Raw genomic sequence first — 15,148 nt, forward strand, 5'->3', positions numbered from 1 at the left:
TTAGATTAGTAGATTAGTACAAGTATTAGATGAATGATTACAACACATTTTACAAAAACATAAATCTAATAGAAATGTTGAAAGACTCCTCCACTCCCTCAGAAAGGTGAAGCCCTCACCACACCTCCTAATCATTTGTGTACAGTCCCCTAACTGATGGGGTTATCTAAAAGGAACTCTTTAAACTCTGCATGAATCATTTTAGATGGACCAATGATTATCATTGATATGCTTCAATAAAAGAAAAAAAAAATCTCAACCACCAAGAATAACAGTTATTAGTACCGGTATTTTAATACCAAGTTGAGACTAAGTGTGAAGGGTCAAAAGGTCAAATTTACACTTTAGGATCTTAAATACTGTGAGTTACAGATATATTTAACAGTCATGAATGCCATCTTGTTCAGTACCAAATGCAAGAAGAGATCAAAAAGCAACTGGCTGAAAAAGTGACTAAGATCTGTTTCAGAACGTCTCAAGGCTGATGACTGATGTCAAAGATGCTAATGACTGTGCAGTTTGTCATTTTCTCTGTGACATTGTTAAAGAATGAGTGTCAGAGCTTTTTCAGACACCCACTCATGAGATTATGTCATTAACCTGAATTATTTCTTTCTCTATCCTTTGACTTTGTTTCTCATTATCTCTATTGGCTACCGCCCACATCACTTTTCTTTGTTTTCCTTCTTTTAATTCCTTCATATTATCACATTATTTGTATTTTAACTATACCTTTGCCTGTCTTTTCCACCTGCCTCCATCTCTCCAGTGGGAGGAGATAAGTGGTGTTGATGAGAAGTACAAGCCAATCCGAACTTACCAGGTGTGCAACGTGATGGAGCCCACGCAGCAGAACAACTGGCTACAGACGGGTTGGGTAGCACGCCGAGGCGGCCAGCGCATTTTCGTGGAGCTCCAGTTCACTCTGCGCGACTGCAACAGCATCCCTGGAGTGGCGGGCACCTGCAAGGAGACCTTCAACCTCCTCTACGTCGAGACGGATAGGGACCTCGGGGGTGTGACACGAGAGGACCGCTACACCAAAATCGACACCATCGCTGCTGATGAGAGCTTCACGCAGGGTGACCTCGGTGAGAGAAAGATGAAGCTGAACACTGAGGTGCGTGAGATCGGCCACCTCAACCGCAAGGGCTTTCACCTGGCTTTCCAGGATGTGGGTGCCTGCGTGGCCCTGGTGGCTGTGCGAGTGTACTACAAACGCTGCCTTGCAACCGTCCAGAACCTGGCAGTGTTTCCCGATACAGTGGCTGAGGCGGCCTTTGCCACGCTGGTAGAGGTGCGCGGCAGCTGCGTCAACAACTCTGAGATTGACACAGACAGCCCACCCAGGATGCATTGCAGCGCTGAGGGGGAATGGCTGGTGCCCATTGGGAAGTGCAGCTGCAGCGCCGGCTACGAGGAGGGACACAGCAGCTGTGAAGGTAGGGAATAAATAAATAGACGGTGGACGCACAGACAGATGAAAGAGAACAGAAAACAAAGAAGGAACAAAAGAAACAAGAAGGGATTGTGTGAGGAGAAAAAAAAGAGAGCAAAAGAATTGAATAAAAGAACAAGACAGAGAAATGTTTGCAAAGCAGATGTGAAGGAAGGAGAAGAAGCAGGGATGTTGATTTGATTGATTCATTTACTGTGGATGTCTTTCAGTCCTTTGACAGAGTAACAAAGTCTACCAGCACAGTGTAAATATTTCTGTTTTCACTACAGTTCAGCTGGTTTTTATTCAGTAAGGTAAAAGAAGTAAATAATATCATAATAACGGCATTTTAATTAACATTTGATCTGTTATTGAAACTGATTAATCATGGCGGAACTCACACTGATGTTTTCATGTGTTGGTGGAGTTAACAATGGACTCACGTAACATTTAAAGTCAAAGTTGATGCAGCAGAACAAAAGAGATCATCTCTTTCGTTCCACATCTTCTTTCTTTTTGTCAAAATCTGGTAAAGCGTAAATGAAGTGTCTGGTAAACAGACTTCTTTCCAGACTCCACACCTGCAGATGTTTTTTTTATTTCAAAGACAGAAAAAGGAGGCGACAGGTTGGAATTGAACCCAGGTCTCTGCAGTAAGGACTTTTAGCCTTAGTATATGAGGCAGCAGGTGAACTGCCCAGGCGCCCCAGATGATGTGCTGCATCTTTAAACGTCTTCTGCCTGAAGTGACTTCACACAGTTCACCCCTGACGTTTGTTTTTTTTTTCATAATTTGAATAGTATTAGTATATTAAACCTGACCAGACGAGGGTGTGACAGTTGAGGAGAGAGAGCAGAAGATGGAGATGAGAAGTCAGGCCGTTCATATTGTGGAGAATAGAAGAGCAGGTTAAAAGAACAGGAGGAGGATGAGAACGTTGATCTGTATGAAAAGAGGCACAGGAGCTGCAGAGATGCTGTCGTAAAGGAGAAAAGTAGAAATAATTGCATGTGAGCGCAAGGAACGCAAGGAGAAATCAAAGAGAAAGAAGTTAACAAGGGCTGAGACAAAGAGAAGGATAGAGTGGACATGATTTTGAAGAGACAGACAATCGAAGCACAGAAAAGACTTTCTCACTCGATTTCCTCTTTTGTTCGACACTGACGATGGTGTCGATGCTGAGGGCCTTGATGTACAGTAGTGATCATATTACCTTGTTTGGTGTGTTTGTGTTGGCTGTTTTCACACGTATCGACATGTGAGCCATGGTATGTGAACCATAAGGACTCAGTGGCTTTGTGTGTGTGTGTGAGTGTGAACACAATGACTAATGTCCTTTTTCTTCATCAGGCAGTGTCCTATTGAGTTTAACACCACACACACACACACACACACACACACACACACACACACACACACACACACACACACACACACGCACACACACTTGCATGAAACATTGTGTGATGCTGGTGGGTGGCGTAGGGTGTTGCACTCTGACGTAAACACAGAGGGACAGTATTGGAATCTTTTGTCACAACCCATTGCTCAAACAGCAGCAGCAGTTTGACCACCTGACTGTCGCTGTTAGCTTTCACACTCCATCTTGCACTGTTGTTACAATGCAGTGTGGGTGCTGTAGTCAGCAGACAGAAGACTGTTTGCATTCTAATGGCAGTGTAATTAAGTAAGAGTGCTGAAGTTGATGGTTGGATTTGATCGCTATCAAATGAACATCTTCTGCTTTGTGTGTTTTCGTAGCTTTTCAAAGCTGTGTTTTTCTTATATAGATGAGACATTTATTGTGTTTTTAACCTTGAGCTCAATGTCCCAGTAAATGTTAAGGTGTTTGAGCTACATAAAAATACTGACAAGGAAAATCTGAACTGTTGTTTCTGTTGACTTCTCCTGTCGACATGATAATTCAAAAGAAGTGAAGAAAGGAAGAGCTCGATACAGGCAATGAAGTACTCATCAGTGCTGGAGGAGAATAGATGTGATAATGGAGGAAAAGAACTGTGGTGGAAGATGGCAGATGGAGAGCAACAGACAGAAGCTGCAGATGTGTAAATCGTGTACTTCATGCAGGACACACTGCTTCATATAAGTTATCATTCTTTTTATTTACATTGGAGGCATTATGTCATTTCTCTGTGCTCATAATTCCCTTTTTCTTTTCATTGTCTCCTTTTATTTGTTTTGATGACGATGCTCTGAAGTAAATAATTGAGTATTGATGTGGGATGACTGAGATATCACAACAGATGATGGTTAATAGTTACATGTGATATGTGTAATAATGATGTGGGTAGTGTGAATGGCCACAGCAGGGCGACGTGACAGCTGCTCTGGCATTGTTAGAGAGCTACAAACAGTGTAGCACAATTGATATAGTTGTGCCTCTTCTTACTGTTGCTCTAATGATTAGTGAAGCTGGCAGAAGTACTGATGTGAAAACATGTGCCAGTGGAATCTAACATCAGTGTATGCAGATGTAGAGGGGTAGAAGTTGTAGGATTGCATGCCCATGTTTGTGTTTTTAAAAATACAACAAAGGAAAGAACAGGTGGGAAAGAAACACATTGGAGCAAACTTCTAAGAACAGTTGCGTTCATGCTGTTCATGTTTTAACTGCCTGTGTCCTTTTGAACATCAGGACGAGTTAATGAAGAGCTTAGTATTAACAGCATGTTGTCTTCTCCCAACACGCTGCACCTTTTTCTAAATAATAAACTCGTCTTATTGGAGAAAGCAATAGTCGGTTACAAAAATCCAAGTGAAAATGGAAAAAAAAAGTATTAGTAGTGTAGTAGCAACGATGCTGATCATAAATCTTTCAGAACTTTGGTCGTGCTGCAGAATTTCTGGTCCTCCAGTAAATGTTTGACAGCTGGAGATAAGTACTGCTCACTGATATTGGCAGTTGGTCTGTGCACAAAGTATGTGTCGCTTGACCTGTTTTTTGTAATTACCACTTAAAATCAATCAAATCTGACGAACCAGCAGAGACTGAGAGCAGAGTCAGGAAACACCGGAGACAAAGGTGAGGAGAGTATGGGATTTCTGACAGAGGCTGGAGAATAAAAAGTTTTGAAGGAAAAGCTGAAGGAAAGGGTGAGCCAGGCATGCTGCCAGAGCAGCGAGCAGACAGCAGTCCAGTGACAGCACCAGTGAAACGGGGAGATGATGTATCTTTGGTGCTCAACCTTCCCTTGGTACAGTTTAGCGAGAAACAGTGTGGTCTACTCTGTGACAGGACCTGTCATTCTCCCTAAGAGCCATCTACCCATACACACACACACTTAGACACACACTCTTAGACACACACACACACACACACACTTAGACACACACACACACACACACACACACACACACACACACACACACACACACTGCCTCTGTAGTGCCTAATTTATCAGTTCAGTCGTAATGGTATGAATATGCACCCCCAACCTCGACATCTCCCACTGCACCAGAGCTATTGATCAGCTGTAATGCTCCACTAAACTGAGGAATTGTGCCGGGACTGCTCAACACACATATAGTAAGGACACACGCACACATTCAGCGGTATACGTGCAACAACTATACAGCTGTTTGTGCTGATGTCTGTGTGTGTGTGTCTGATAGAAATGGATAGCATGACTACAGCAGTGTGTGTTTGTGTGTTTAGACAACATGCATTACTGACTGCTGTGATACTTCATATAATAAATGCCAAACGGGCCATCAGGTAAACATAATGTTCACCTAATCTCCGTGTTTGTTTGTTTTTTCCGCCCCTCGGACAGGTTCTGTTACTACGTCTTATTTACTCCTGGGTCTGTTTGTGTGATTGAGTGAGTGCAAATACACCAAGCGTCTCAGTGCAGGTCAATAATATTGAATAGCCAGTGAGTAGCTACTGATAATGGTGTAAGCAGATAGTGTTCTGCGGTGGAGAAGAGGATTATTACCAACGTGCAAGGAAAGCAGCCTTGTCAAGCCAGACCAGACAAGACTGGATTATTTTACATTAGAGCATCTGTTGTCATAATGTCCTTCTATAACCTTTTCTGCTGTTTTAATGCTGGTTAAACTGCTGAGTAGCTGATGTTAATGTTTATTTAACAAGAAGATACAGCAGGCAGTTAGACCAGTGTCATCTTAAAATATTTTTCTGTAAGATTCTAGGCTGTAAATATTTTTAGGATGTTCATATGTTTTTATGTTTTTACACTCATTCTATATATTGTGGTGAGCTTGGATGCACATAAAGAATATGGGAAATATTTGCATCCACTCAATTAGAATGTCTTTCTGCTCTGTGCATAATATTTAATTGTAGTAAAGCTGAAACAAGAAAATATACCTGGTGTTAAAATTCTATTCTCAGTCCTCATTTCTTGAATTGTCTCTTAAATTTAATTTACCACAAATAAACTATAGAGTGAGGGAATGAATGAATAAAATCCAGACATCTAAAGTAAATTAGAAACACTTAATCCCCAGTTGCTCAGAGGACTGGAAGGCTGTGGTGGCGCTTGACCAACATGTGAAGGAGGATGTTATTGAAAATTAGCATTTGTGCCCAGTCAGCTTCCTCTTCTGTAATAAAGGTTGAGAAGAAGAAGAAGAAGAAGAAGAAGAAGAAGAAGAAGAAGAAGAAAAAAAGGAATTAAAAACAGAGCAGTTAGGAGTGATATACGAAGGTCTGCTTTGCTCTCTGTCAGCATCTGCACACACACACACACACACACACACACACACACACACACACACACACACACACACACACACACACACACACCATTGTTACTGTATATTTTGACCCTGCATGCATTCATGAATTTGCATGACTTAATTGTGGCGATGAGCACATGCATGTTCTCCAATCTCATTATGAAATGCTACCAGCAGGAACAGACCGAGGGGAAAAATAAATTACGTAATAATTCACCTCACAAATGCTGCGTCTCATATGCATGTGTATTTGTGTGTTTCTGTGTGTGTTTCTGTCACACTCATGAGCTCCATCCTGTTCTAATTAAGGCAGGCTGCTCTTTCTATATAATTACTGAGTGTGGCGCATGCCTTCAGCAGATTCTCTTATTATCTCTGTTGTTTGCTGCTCCACAATCCGGCTCCAGGCACATTCACCACCCTGCTATTCCTTCCCTTTGCTCTCCTTCCCTCTGTAATTTACTACACGCCTTCCTTCTCCTCCCCTTTCCCCCTTTTGCGTTTTACATCCCTCACCCATTTACCCCCCATGCACTCCCTATGTTGCCAAAGAAGTGTGCACTTAATTTCTATCCCACTGATCTCAGCGGTGCTTCACGACTTCCTCTAAAACCTCTGTAGTTTGCTTTCTTTCTGCAGTCCTCTACCTCTTAATTTTCTCTGTTTCCCTCTGTATTTTTCTCCCTCTCTTTGCTTTTCTGTCTTTATTTCCACCCCCCTTCTTTTCAATATTCTCCGCAACATGCTGTTTCTGTCTCTCTCAAACCTCTCCCCCTGCCCCCTGTAGGGACCATGTGGCATGGCAAGATGGGGTGAGGCAGGGTGAGTCAGGTTAACAGGCTGAAATCTGCTGGAGAAGCTTGGAGGTTTATCTGATGTGTGTATGCGGGTGAGAGAGAAAGTGTGTGTGTGTATGTGTGCGTTCATTTGTGCTCATAATTTGGCACCAGAGCCCAATCATATGTTTCTGAAGTCGCTCCCTCGGTTGCACTCATCTTCCCCTCTGTCTGTTGTCACTTCTTGTCATGTCCTCATCAACCCTCCCTAAGTCTTTTTGCCTCAGACAGAAGTCGCCTTGTGTTTTCTTCTGTTCCTGAGCCTTCCTTTTCCTCTCTTCCCTCTGATTGATTTGTGCCTTACACAAAAGCCCCCTCTCAAAGCTGCTATCACTTACCACCCCCACATTCACTCTCGAGCTTCTGACTCTTGTTTCATTCCTCTACTCTCTTTTAACACACTTCTTTTTACCCCTTTCCTTTATACTAGCTCTCCTTGGCTCAGTGCCACCCATGCCCATCTGGTCCTCCCCCCTTCCTCCATCCTTCGCCATCTTTCTCCTCTCCAGCCACGTCAGCCGCTACTGTTAGTCATCTCTCTCTCCCAGCTTTCATGTTAAATAATTCACATTCTCCTGGGAGAAAGACAAATGTGTTCTTTTGAGCCCAGCATCTGATGTATTTATTAAGTTGGCCAGCCATACAACAAGTGGACAGACAGCACAAATATGCAGTCGGAGCAACAAACACAGTAATACAAAAGTAGAGACATTCCCAATTTTAGACACGCATGCACCTCCATGTGCATGCTCATTTGCAGAAGGGGCGTTAAAATGTCTCTTAGATATTGACAGTGTGAGCTGGAGGGAGGCCAAGCATGCACCATTCACCATGTTCATGTCTCCCTTCACCTAGGGAGAATGATGCTAGGAAAGAATGGAAGGAAGCAAAGGAAAAAGACGAGGACATTATGGGAGGAGGAGATGAAAATGTTTGTGTTGTTGCTCTGCATTAGAAGTGAGTGCATAAAACATGAGTTGTAAAAGCCCAGGTTGTTTTCAAAGACATGCAATGGGAATGAGAGAGAAGAGAGAGGAGGAGGAAAACAGAGTGTTAGATGAGAGTAAAGATAAGAAGGCAAAGCATTAAAAAAAAGTGTGGAGTAAAGTTGGTGTGGAAGAAAGGGAAAAGTGCAGGTCAAAGAGGGGCAATGATAAGTAGAAGAGACTAAAGAGGGGCAGATAAAAAGACTGCCATGGGCAGAATCAGTCGGAAGATGTGATAAACCCACAAATTACAACATGTTACCTCCATCCTGCTCCTCTCCTCTCTGCCTCCACTTACCACTTCCAATCCTTCACACTGGACTCATGAATTAAATACAACCGACATGAATGCATCAAAGTTAGAAAAGGTTGACATCCACCTTAATTATGTTGCTAACTCCACTGACATGACAGCCTCATTTCTCCCTGCCTCACTCATGACCACTGAGCTGAAACAGACATTCAGTTAAGCAGGGAAATATAAACGACAGGCATGGTGTTAGTAAAGCATAAAACCAGATTATAAAGACAAATACGACAGCCTTATTTATTGTCGCCCTGGTTCCTTCTTTCCTTCTTTCCTTCTTTCCTCTGTTTTCTTTATTTACGCTATCGTTGTAGAATAACTCCAGTAGATTATTACCGGGCACGACACAACACATGCTTGTTTATAATATTTTTCACTCTATGAGCTAAAATTAGTTGCTCTCATTTTAAGTTGCTCATGATTAAATCAACAGGTAAGAACCTAATATGTAAACCTAGCATGGTGAGAGATTCAATACATCCCTGTCGGGCTATTCAGCAACAAATACAGATTCTATACAGCTGTGACAAGAAATAAATAAGAAATCAAAATGGAAAAATGAGGGAAGATGAACAGTGCAGACGTTAAGTGCAGCAGCATTTTTCCTCCTCACAGGAGACACATTTAGCTGACTGTCGGTGTAAGCAGTATGTTGTTTTCACATTATTGTGCATATTTTTACCAAATGAAAACAGTGCATCTCCGATTTTGGTGATTGTGAATTGTTTGAAAATTCTTCAGTGAAATAAACCATTAAGAAAACTGAAAATGAATTTTTTCTCAGCTCATAAAAAGCTGAAATTTCATCCAAAACCAGGATGAAAACTTGTATGGAACAGTATGTGGAATGTTTACAGTAAAAATAACAGATGAATGAGTCATATATCAGGAAATAATAAACAGAAAGAGAAAGTGTTGAGTCAAATGACTGCTGCCCAAGGGTGGTTCACACTCGTGACTTTGGGCCACAGTTGCTGATGAGGTTCAGTAAGTGTAAATCCTGGGTGAAACACTTAAAGGTTGGGTGAGGACAGACTGCTTCTTAGCCTGAAGATAAGTCTGATTATGTAAGACTAAGTCTGTGGATCCTGAAGTGACACAGCAGTGGGCTGCTGGTGCCCGAGACAGCTTACAAGTGTTTCCGTGTTATTGTGAACATGCTTGTGTGTAATGTCGGGACAGGTTTAAGAAGAAGTCAACAAGTTCTTTTCCTTTAGGGGACAGAGTAGGGAGACTGATATACACATATGCATGCAACACGGCTGCCATTCATGTGCCCCCCCCCCCCTGTTAAAAATGATATATTGTAGGTGAGGAGGCACTGTCGAGCAATTGCCCTGCTGTCCCACAATCATCTCTTTCCATCCCCATTCAACCTCCACTAATAACTTTCCATCTGTTCAAAATTGATGTGAGATCAGTCTATAGATCTGCCTGACCCCATTTAACCTCTGTGAAGCGTAGTTATTCTGTCGAAATGGTCAAAAGACGAGGAGTGCAGTGCACACACACACACACACACACACACACACACACACACACACACGCACACACACACACACACACACACACACATATTCATAGTAATATTCAAGTAAGACTTAACTTGAATCGCATTAAGGCAGTAATTATTTTTAGCACATGGATCTTACTGTGGTCACAGAAGTGAAATGAAAAAATCTATTTTAAATCTATCTAGAAGTGGGAAGTCAAAGGTATCCTGGATTTTCAGAATTAGTCTTGGAGTCAGCTTAATCAGTTCTGTTCATTGGTGAGTTGTCAGAAGGTTAAAGGGGACATATTATACATATCATTCCAGCTCTTCTACACTAATATCTTTGGACGTACGTACAAACCCCCACAGTGTTAAAAACAACAACGGCATCCATTTTGCGTGAGCTGCTACAGCCGCACCCCCGTCTCGCTGCTTGTCTCTGGGTAAGCGTCAGATTGAAGGACTCATGACAATAAAGATGAACTCTATATGAACTGTTTTGTGTGCTTTCAGTGTTTGATATGTAACATGATAACAAGTAACAAACAGATTAACAGTAAGCAATATAAGATAGAGGGGACCGTATTTTATTGTACTTTAATCCTTACTCATTTATATTACAATTATTAGTAACAGACTACATCTATGCATAAAAGAACTTACTGCTCTATTCCCCTCAGACATAGAGGCCCATAGTCTCCTCTGTAGATAGATTACACACAGGTTCAAGGCAGGCTGGTGGTCAACCATGCATGTTGGTGGGCTGGAACCTGCTGTAGTCTTCTTGTAACCTAGTACACAGGAAACGGTCAATTATTAAGTACACAGGTTACAGAATGCAACAATTTATTCAAGTTGTTCATGTCAATAAGTACATATTATCTATGCCTCAATATCTGGTAAACATACATGTTATGAGGTTTCAGACAGACTGAAAGAGCTCCAGTCACCTCATTTGTATCCAACAGACTACTAATATGCATAAAATAACTTACTGCTCTATTCCCCTTAAACATAAAGGCCCATAGTCTGCTCTGCCAAATGTCTGTAATGAGGTAACGTGGCTAATAGAGTTCAGACAAAAGAATGACTTATTAATAAGTAAAAAATGAATTTTCCATCTGTATGGTTGTGGATCAAACACGTTGGCTGAGCTTGTATGTTACTGGTGTAGAGGGAACAGCTGAGTAATGTTACGTACGTTACTTGTAATTAATCACATTTATCTACGTAGCTTTCCAATAGCCAGTACATAAACACACTACAGGGTAGTACCATTAGCCTGGCGTTACCTAGTTAGCCAGAGTTCAAACATATGAAAAGATATAAAAACACATTACATAAACTTACCATTCAGAAATATCCTTTTCTCTCCTCACTGTTTGGACTTGTTCTGGTGCCTCTTCGTGACAGGGTACAGAGAGGGCTGCTGTGATTGATCCGTGAGGAATTTTGACCAAAGGATTTCACAGACATGTCATTAAGGTGCTGGGACCTGTGTGAACTGGTGGAAAAGGGGTATAATTGTTCTCCTTTAAAGGCTTTTCATTGTTTACATGTTGAAGTCATGCGAGTGACATGGCATGTGGAGAATTCTCAGTCAAATGAATAGAAATATGATGGAAAACAAGTGCCCTGGAAGAGATATCAAAATGGGATTGCAAGCACTTGCTGTGCAATCTCAATATCCCACCATGGATGAGCCTCTAACTACACTCAGCCACTCCATGTGTGTTTGAGGGATTAGCTATCCAGTATTCAAGGTCCAGTGTGTAGGATTTAGTGGCCTGTAGTGGTAAAATTGCAGCTTGCAGCTGACTGAATACCCCTAGCCTCATCTTCCACTTCCAAGTGTGTTAGAGAATCTACAGGCCCTCAACGGGCCTCCATTTGGAATTCAAGATTGCAGATTTCCCGGAGCAGAGTGTTTGATAAAGGATGGGACCATTCAAGAGGCCAGAGGGAGAACAGAGGTGTGCAAGTCACATAGTTTTGATTGTAGCCACTGCTCTTAATCCAACAATCATCATGTGGCATTTACATGTGGTTGTTAAAAAAAGGTTTAGAAATGCCTGAGAACTCTGCACCAGTCACCAAAAATCTCTGGAGAGTGGCAAAACATCCTCAAGACAAAAGCATAAAACCCGTTCCATCTGCACCTTGGCCACCACAGCTGATTGCACCGATTCTAGATAATGCTTGTGACTCCACCAGAAGTGCCGCGGCACGTTTCAGATGCATCCCTCCGCTCTGCTCAGCCGAGAATAAAAACTGCTCAGAGCAGATCCAGCTGGCCAGAAGTCAAACGCAAAAATGGCACAGAGAATTCATTTTCAAAATAAAACACCCTGTAAAGAGTATTATGACTGATCTGATCTTACTTGACAGTTGTACTTCAATGTAACATCACTGTGCAGCGGTCATTTATTAGATATCACAAACGTTTTCCTCATCATGTTTATCTGCACAAAGGTTTATGTGTGTGTTTGCATGTGACGGGCCACGATGCCATGACTGGCTACTCTGTGTATGGAACTGTGTGTGTGTGTGTTTGTTTGTGTGTGCGTAGGTGTGTGTGTGTGTGTGTGTTTGTATGTGCCGGCTGTTGTCTCTGTATTCACAGCTCTGCTGAGGGGCCTGCAGTGAGGACAGAGTGTCCGCCCCCCCTGGCTGCACAGGGGGCCTGGCATGGCAGCCTGTGCCAGCTTGGCTTTCCATCCCCCTGCCTTCCTCATTTTGTTGTCATTTGTCATCACCCTTTCTATCACGCACCCTCCATCGTACAGCACACACTAATACACACTCAAAACAGCCCACATCCCAATGAAAATGGATGACATTTCCAGAGACACCTGCGCCCCCCTCCTTACAAGCACGCACAGAAATGTACACGCCCACACATATGCGCATGAATGTGCACCAGGATGGACATGTGCGTTTGCACATCCACACACAAACATGGCCACATGCATGCGCAGAAACAAACAACACCACATATGCATGCTCAGACACTCCGTCAAAGGCTCATGTGCGTTATTTGTCTATAACCCACTCCATCTGTTTCTGTCTTCACGCCTAACCAAGGCCTGCCTTCCACTCAACACACATCCATACACACACATACACACACTGATTGTTTTGATGTATAATCATGCATAGTTCCTCAAACACCTGTAGTCATCTTATTAACTAGACAACGCATAATCCCCTTGGATAGACAAGCTCATTAGCACTCACACATCCCTGAGCAGAAAAACATAAATCTAGATTTAGACTTTCAGAGATGTGTGTGATTGAGCGCACACACTCTATCAATATTTGTTACATGGTCTTTTTACACACATGGATGTGTCCGTGGTCTCTCTCTCTCTGCTCTGGTGCTTTCATTTTCTCTCACACTCGCACTCACACACACAAACACACACTCACAGTGGGGAGCAGTGTGAAGTGATTGGCATCCTGAAGCGAGTGTTATGGGTGACATTTCCACTGTACTGTGGTATAGAGTTGTCCTGCGGAGCCTCTGGTCCACTGGCGCACCGAGATACAGAGGGAGAGAGAGAGAATGGTGGACATGGATTATTGCCAACATGCATAAAATCAGTGCAGATCCACTTAAACTACACATGTAGCTTCAACCAAAGAGGAAAAATTACTTTCCTTGAATGATTTTGTTATGTAAAATGCTGTAGTTTAATAGTATAATATAATAATAGTTTTATTCCTTCAGGTTTCTAAAACAATTTTCAAATTAACAACAAACAAGTGAGTGAAAGAGGTCACAAATACACATGGTTTTGTTTTAAGAGGACACAAGTCAAAAATGTTAGTAAAGGACACGCCCTCCTCCTGACCTCAGCCAGCCTAAATACAATTCCTGATGCTATATGAGACTTCTTTAGGGTTGTCTCAGGAATAGCAAAAGCAGGATCGCCATCAGAAAACACAAAAACAAAAATTGAGAGATGACAGCTTGAATGTCTCGGAGCTTTTGTGTCTTGGCTTGATGAGATTTGAATTCCTGTGATGTCCTAACACCACTGAGCCACACAGAGGAGAGCTGGACACATGATCTGATCTGAAAGTCAAATCTTTTCAGATGAGAAACAAAACAAACTTCCAGCACTTTAATGTCTCTTTTATTTCTCTATTTGTTTATCATAATTCAACAACTATTCTTACTTTTTGTCTTTGTTCTGCTACATGAAGAACACATTGAAACACATAAAATTCAACAACAAATTACTATTAAATTCTTCTTATGTCTCTTCTAAAAGTTAGTCTCACTTTATGGTTTAGCAGTATGGCTTTTGATGAAGTGACTTGGCTCCACCTAAATTCTGCACTTTAGAATAATTTGGATCTTCTGCATTCACTTAATCAAAGCCTCAGACATCTTAGATGAAGTGACAGTTAGTTAGCATCACCTCTTTAACCCATTAGTACTGAAACTGTGTGTATGAACAAATACAAACCAACATATAAGCATTGGCCTGGTTCCCTTCTTCTCTTTCTCACTGTGTCCCTCTGTGTGCTGTGTTGCTCGCCATCCAGAACAATGTAAATCTACTGTTGAATTAGTTATTTTCCCTCCCTATCATCCATCACACAGGACACACCGAGAGGGCGAAGTGCGGAGCAGTGAGAGTCTGTGTGGTGCAGTGAACCATCGCAGTGTTTGCACAGATTGAAAAATCAGACACAGGAAAACACGAGTGCACGCATGCCTGCCCATGCACATTCAACCAGGCAATGCACACACACACACATGCTTAATACACACACTCACATGTGTGCAGAAAGTCTTGCACAAGAAATTATTGGTTGACCTGCTCATGCGCAACATACAGTACACATTACACACACACACACACACTGTACGCTACAGTGTTTGGTCTCTTTGCTGGTGTCTTCTTCTTGTGTGTGAGTTCATAATGCATGTATAATATCTATATAGAAATATAAACACACACACAAGAACATGGTTAACACAGTTCCTTTTCATTACACATGGAAACAGTGTGTGTATAAGCACAGCTGCATGCTCACATTTCACATTGTGTTCTCTACTGTATATATTGTGTTTGTGTTGACGTGGCACTGAAATGACACACACATACCAAATCAATGGTGTGCGTGTCATGTGGCCCTGCCAGCGGTGATGGATGGTGTTTTTATAAAGCCCCTTTCCGTGCTCTGGATCAAGGACTGCGGCATCATCTAGTCAGACTGTGAGAGGGACGGGTGGATCAAGGGATGATGGAGGCAAGGATAGAGGGAAGGAAGGGGGGTGAGAAACAGGGCCGCCTGCTTGGAGGGAAGGTCATAGTCAGCAGGGAGGGTTGGAGTCCTGCTGAGCC

The 15,148-nt window shown here is 42.3% G+C and overlaps 1 protein-coding gene across 1 annotated transcript in view; it reads left to right on the top strand.

Annotated features, from left to right (window-relative positions):
- The window catches only part of epha10 (EPH receptor A10), a 146,361-nt gene that overhangs the window by 43,332 nt on the left and 87,881 nt on the right, over positions 1-15,148 (top strand). Inside the window, exon 3 of the mRNA XM_027287191.1 lies at positions 770-1,442. Within this exon, the coding sequence (XP_027142992.1) occupies positions 770-1,442 (673 nt within the window). The remainder of the gene's footprint in view (positions 1-769; positions 1,443-15,148) is intronic.

The sequence above is a fragment of the Larimichthys crocea genome, chromosome XIII (assembly GCF_000972845.2).
Source record: "Larimichthys crocea isolate SSNF chromosome XIII, L_crocea_2.0, whole genome shotgun sequence".
Classification (NCBI taxonomy): Eukaryota; Metazoa; Chordata; class Actinopteri; family Sciaenidae; genus Larimichthys; species Larimichthys crocea.